Source organism: Cetorhinus maximus, chromosome 3 (assembly GCF_964194155.1).
Source record: "Cetorhinus maximus chromosome 3, sCetMax3.hap1.1, whole genome shotgun sequence".
In the NCBI taxonomy this organism is placed as follows: Eukaryota; Metazoa; Chordata; class Chondrichthyes; order Lamniformes; family Cetorhinidae; genus Cetorhinus; species Cetorhinus maximus.
Genome location: NC_135881.1, coordinates 12,052,047 through 12,058,046, shown reverse-complemented (window position 1 = coordinate 12,058,046; position 6,000 = coordinate 12,052,047). Strand labels below are relative to the sequence as shown.

Here is a 6,000-nt window from a genome sequence, read left to right as displayed (position 1 = left end):
AGCCTCATCCAAAGGACGGCATTCCCCCCCCCGCCCCCACAGCAGTGCAGCACTCCGTCAGTAGGGCGGGTTGAGGGACCGCCTAGATTTTGTGCTCGAGCCTCTGAGGTTTAAAGGTAGAGGTTAAAAAGGGGTAGCTCTTCAATTCTACATCCATTATCCCAACATTTACCACCCGGGAAAGTGCGGAGCTGACACAGACAGAGATGAGAAACCCCCTCCCCCCCAACCCTGACCCCAGGGCCCATTCGTGTGGTTTTTATTTTGGTTTCTCTCTCCGCCGATGGGTGGCTCCCAGCTCCTTTATTTTCCTTCCTCGGTTTTATTTTGGCTTCATCTCCATCCTGGCGCTGTCCTCCTCTGCCTCCACGTCGTACTCCTCGATCTGGCCGCTGGTCAGCACCTTGAGCCGCTCGGACAGGTCGCTGAAGCGGGGGGCGAGCAGGTAGTCGTAGAACAGGGCGGCGGCCACTCCTCCGATCATGGGGCCCACCCAGTACAACTGGAGGAATAATGAAATAACACAGAGATCACCGAGAGAACAGGGATGCCCCATTCCAGGATGGGGAAGGGATTTGGGAAGCAGTTGGCAGGTGGCGGGGTACATCTGGGCGGGTCTGGGGGGCGGGTGTGGGGTAGAGCGGGGCGGGTGTGGGGTAGAGCAGGGTGGGTGTGGGGTAGAGCGGGGCGGGTGTGGGGTAGAGTGGGGTGGGTGTGGGATAGAGAGGGGCGGGTGTGGGGTAGAGCGGGGCAGGTGAGGGGTAGAGTGGGGTGGGTGTGGGGTAGAGCGGGGCAGGTGTGGGGTAAGGCAGGTGTGGGGTAGAGCGGGGCGGGTGTGGGGTAGAGCGGGGCGGGTGTGGGGTAGAGCGGGGCAGGTGTGCGGTAGAGCGGGGCGAGTGTGGGGTAGAGCGGGGCGGGTGTGGGGTAGAGCGGGGTGGGTGTGGGGTAGAGCGGCGCAGGTGTGGGGTAAGGCAGGTGTGGGGTAGAGCGGGGTGGGTGTGGGGTAGAGCGGGGCGGGTGTGGGGTAGAGCAGGGTGTGTGTGGGGTAGAGAGGGCTGGGTCTGGGGTAGAGCGGGTGTGGGGTAGAGTGGGGCGGGTGTGGGGTAGAGCGGGGTGGGTGTGGGGTAGAGTGGGGTGGGGGTGGGGTAGCAGGGTGGGTGTGGGGTAGAGCGGGGTGGGTGTGGGGTAGAGCGGGGCGGGTGAGGGGTAGAGCGGGGTGTGTGTGGGGTAGGGCGGGGTGGGTGTGGGGTAGGGCGGGGTGGGTGTGGGGTAGAGCGGAGTGGGTGTGGGGTAGGGTGGGGTGGGTGTGGGGTAGAGCGGGGTGGGTGTGGGGTAGAGTGGGGTGGGTGTGGGGTAGCAGGGTGAGTGTGGGGTAGTGCGGGGTGGGTGTGGGGTAGGGCGGGGTGGGTGTGGAGTAGAGCAGGGCGGGTGTGGGGTAGAGGGGGGTGGGTGTGGAGTAGAGCAGGGCGGGTGTGGGGTAGAGCGGGGTGGGTGTGGGGTAGAGCGGGTGTGGGGTAGAGCGGGGTGGGTGTGGAGTAGAGCAGTGCGGGTGTGGGGTAGAGTGGGGTGGGTGTGGAGTAGAGCAGTGCGGGTGTGGGGTAGAGGGGGGTGGGTGTGGAGTAAAGCAGGGCGGGTGTGGGGTCGAGCGGAGTGGGTGTGGGGATAGAGCGGGGTGGGTGTGGGGTAGAGCGGGGTGGGTGTGGGGTAGGGCGGGGTTGGTGTGGGGTAGAGCGGGGTGGGTGTGGGGTAGGGCGGGGTTGGTGTGGGGTAGAGCGGGGTGGGTGTGGGGTAGAGCGGGGTGGGTGTGGGGTAGAGCGGGGCGGGTGTGGGGTAGACAGGGTTGGGTGTGGGGTAGAGTGGGGCGGGTGTGGGGTAGAGAGGGGTGGGTGTGGGGTAGAGTGGGGCGGGTGTGGGGTAGAATGGGGTGGGTGTGGGGTAGAGCGGGGCGGGTGTGGGATAGACAGGGTTGGGTGTGGGGTAGAGTGGGGCAGGTGTGGGGTAGAGCGGGGTGGGTGTGGGGTAGAGCGGGGCGGGTGTGGGGTAGAGCGGGGTGGGTGTGGGTTAGAGCGGGGTGGGTGTGGGGTAGAGCGGGGCAGGTGTGGGGTAGAGCGGGGTGGGTGTGGGGTAGAGCGGGGTGGGTGTGGGGTAGAGCGGGGCAGGTGTGCGGTAGAGCGGGGTGGTGTTGGGTAAGGCGGGTGTGGGGTAGAGTGGGGTGCGTGTGGGGTAGAGCGGGTGTGGGGTAGAGCGGAGTGGGTGTGGGGTAGAGCGGGTGTGGGTTAGAGCGGGGTGGGTGTGGCGTAGGGCGGGGTGGGTGTGGGGTAGATTGGAGCGGGTATGGGGTAGAGCGGGGTGGGTGTGGCGTAGGGCGGGGTGGGTGTGGGGTAGAGCGGGGTGGGTGTGGGGTAGAGCGGAGTGGGTGTGGGGTAGAGCGGGGTGGGTGTGGGGTAGAGTGGGGTGGGTGTGGGATAGAGCGGGGCAGGTGTGGGGTAGAGCGGGGTGGTGTGGGGTAAGGCGGGTGTGGGGTAGAGTGGGGTGTGTGTGGGGTAGGGTGGGTCTGGGGTAGAGCAGGTTGGGTGTGGGGTAGAGCAGGTGTGGGGTAGAGCGGGTGTGGGGTAGAGCGGGGTGAGTGTGGGGTAGAGCGGGTGTGGGGTAGAGCGGGGTGGGTGTGGGGTAGAGTGGGGCGGGTGTGGGGTAGAGCAGGTGTGGGGTAGAGTGGGTGTGGGGTAGAATAGGGTGAGTGTGGGGTAGAGCGGGTGTGGGGTAGAGCGGGGCGGGTGTGGGGTAGAGTGGGTGTGGGGTACAATAGGGTGAGTGTGGGGTAGAGCGGGTGTGGGGTTGAGCGGGGCAGGTGTGGGGTAGAGCGGGGTGGGTGTGGGGTAGAGCGGGTGTGGGGTAGAGTGGATGTGGGGTAGAGCGGGGTGAGTGTGGGGTAGAGCTGGTGTGGGGTAGAGCGAGGTGGGTGTGGGGTAGAGCGGGTGTGGGGTAGAGCGGGGTGGGTGTGGGGTAGAGCGGGTGTGGGGTAGAATAGGGTGAGTGTGGGGTAGAGCGGGGTGAGTGTGGGGTAGAGCGGGTGTGGGGTAGAGCGGGGTGGGTGTGGGGTAGAGTGGGGCGTGTGTGGTGTAGAGCAGGTGTGGGGTAGAGTGGGTGTGGGGTAGAATAGGGTGAGTGTGGGGTAGAGCGGGTGTGGGGTAGAGCGGGGCGGGTGTGGGGTAGAGCGGGGTGGGTGTGGGGTAGAGTGGGGCGGGTGTAGGGTAGAATAGGGTGGGTGTGGGGTAGAGTTTGGTGAGTGTGGGGTACCTTTGACATTGGGCGTCGGTGTAAAATGCAGGATAACTGAGTCAGTGCGTCTGCTTTGGGGATGAGAGTGTGGGGCAGGATTTTTTGGATGGCGCTGTTACCCACCCAGCCAATGTGACGTGTCAATCGGGTACACCCAGGGTTGCCAACTCTGGCCTGATCTATACCTCATGTGTCTCCTGTATCTGTTGTGCCTCTAAGAGGATGAACATGTTGTGTTCACATCACTAGGAGGGAAACGACGAGCGTATCGTCTGCTCCAGTTTTAGTGTCACTTTTGCTCTAAGCAGCAGAACAGACAACAGCTCCTAATATCTGCACACTGCAAATAAACTCACTGTAAAAACACAACAGTAACCTCCCTCCTTCAACCACCCTCCCAGTCAAACACCCCATCTCCAATAATTTTACAATTCATTAACAAAGATGCTGCCAAGAATGAGAAACAAAACACCATTTCCTTTAACGCCTCTATGATTTTGGTCACCGAGAGTGTCTGGGAGATTAATGCTCATTCCTGGAGACTCCAGGGCAATCCTTGGGGTTGGGGGGGTGCTGTGGGTGGGGGTGGGGGTTCGGGTAGCTGGCAAGCCTTGCACATCCCTACTGATCCCGGCTGCCCTCGATGACAGTGAGAGTGTGGGTGAGTGAGTTTATTTGTACTCGTTCATGGGATGTGGGCATCTCTGGCTAGGTCAGAGTGAGTGTGAGTGAGAGTAGGTGTATGTGAGTGTGTGAATGTGAGTGTGTGACCGTGTCAGTGTGGGTGACTGTGCCTGTGTATGTATCAGTGTGGGTGTCAGTGTGAGTGAGTGTGTCAATGTGTATATCAGTGTGTGTGTGTCAGTGCGAGTGTGTTAGTGTGGTTGTATCAGTGGGTGTCAGTGAGTGTATCAGTGTGACAGTGTGTGTATCAGTGAGTGTGTCAGCGTGGGTGTCAGTGAGTGTATCAGTGTGACAGTGTGTGTATCAGTGAGTGTGTCAGTGAGTGTGTCAGTGTAGGTGTCAGTGTGGGTGTCAGTGTGTCAGTGAGTGTGTCAGTGAATGTGTCAGTGTCGGTGTCAGTGTGGGTGTCAGTGAGTGTATCAGTGTGTCAGTGAGTGTGTCAGTGTGGGTGTCAGTGAGTGTATCAGTGTGACAGTGTGTGTATCAGTGAGTGTGTCAGCGTGGGTGTCAGTGAGTGTATCAGTGTGACAGTGTGTGTATCAGTGAGTGTGTCAGTGAGTGTGTCAGTGTAGGTGTCAGTGTGGGTGTCAGTGAGTGTATCAGTGTGTCAGTGAGTGTGTCAGTGAATGTGTCAGTGTCGGTGTCAGTGTGGGTGTCAGTGAGTGTATCAGTGTGTCAGTGAGTGTGTCAGTGTGGGTGTCAGTGAGTGTATCAGTGTGACAGTGTGTGTATCAGTGAGTGTGTCAGTGTGGGTGTCAGTGAGTGTATCAGTGTGACAGTGTGTGTATCAGTGAGTGTGTCAGTGTGGGTGTCAGTGTGGGTGTCAGTGAGTGTATCAGTGTGACAGTGTGTGTATCAGTGTGACAGTGTGTGTATCAGTGAGTGTGTCAGTGAGTGTGTCAGTGTGGGTGTCAGTGAGTGTATCAGTGTGACAGTGTGTGTATCAGTGAGTGTGTCAGTGTGGGTGTCAGTGTGGGTGTCAGTGAGTGTATCAGTGTGACAGTGTGTGTATCAGTGTGACAGTGTGTGTATCAGTGAGTGTGTCAGTGTGGGTGTCAGTGAGTGTATCAGTGTGACAGTGTGTGTATCAGTGAGTGTGTCAGTGTGGGTGTCAGTGAGTGTATCAGTGTGACAGTGTGTGTATCAGTGAGTGTGTCAGTGTGGGTGTCAGTGTGGGTGTCAGTGAGTGTATCAGTGTGACAGTGTGTGTATCAGTGAGTGTGTCAGTGTGGGTGTCAGTGTGGGTGTCAGTGAGTGTATCAGTGTGACAGTGTGTGTACCAGTGTGACAGTGTGTGTATCAGTGTGACAGTGTGTGTATCAGTGAGTGTGTCAGTGTGGGTGTCAGCGTGGGTGTCAGTGAGTGTATCAGTGTGACAGTGTGTGTATCAGTGAGTGTGTCAGTGTGGGTGTCAGCGTGGGTGTCAGTGAGTGTATCAGTGTATCAGTGAGTGTATCAGTGAGTGTATCAGTGTGACTCTGGGTCAAAATCCTGGAACTCCCTCTCTAACAGCACTGTGGGTGTACCTACACCACAGGGACAGCAGTGGTTCAAGAAGGCAGCTCACCCCCACCTTCTCAAGGGCAACTAAGGATGGACAATAAATGCTGGCCCAGCCAGCGACACCCACACCTCGTGAATGAATTTTTTAAAAGTTTGTGAGTGTGTGTGTCAGTGTATCAGTGAGTGTGTCAGGGTGGGTGTCAGTGAGTGTGTCAGTGTGTGTGTATCAGTGTGGGTCTCAGTGTGAGTGTCAGTGAGTGTGCGAGTGTGTCAGTGTGTGTATCAGTGTGACACTGGGTCGAAATCCTGGAACTCCCTCCCTAACAGCACTGTATGTGTACCTACACCACATGGACTGCAGCGGTTCAAGAAGGCAGCTCACCCCCACCTTCTCAAGGGCAATTAGGGATGGGCAATAAATGCCCGCATCCCATAAATGAATTTAAAAATTGTGGGTTTGTGTCAGTGTCAGTATGTGTCAGTGTGAGTGAGTGTGTCAGTGTGACTGAGTGACTGTATCAGTGTGGGTGTCAG

General features: G+C 58.7%; 1 protein-coding gene across 1 annotated transcript in view; it reads right to left on the bottom strand.

Annotated features, from left to right (window-relative positions):
* Nucleotides 1-263: 263 nt before the first annotated feature.
* The window catches only part of LOC144675986 (aquaporin-1-like), a 49,815-nt gene continuing 44,078 nt past the window's right edge, over nucleotides 264-6,000 (bottom strand). The window contains exon 4 of the mRNA XM_078536503.1: nucleotides 264-502. Within this exon, the coding sequence (XP_078392629.1) occupies nucleotides 323-502 (180 nt within the window). The 3' untranslated portion in view covers nucleotides 264-322. The remainder of the gene's footprint in view (nucleotides 503-6,000) is intronic.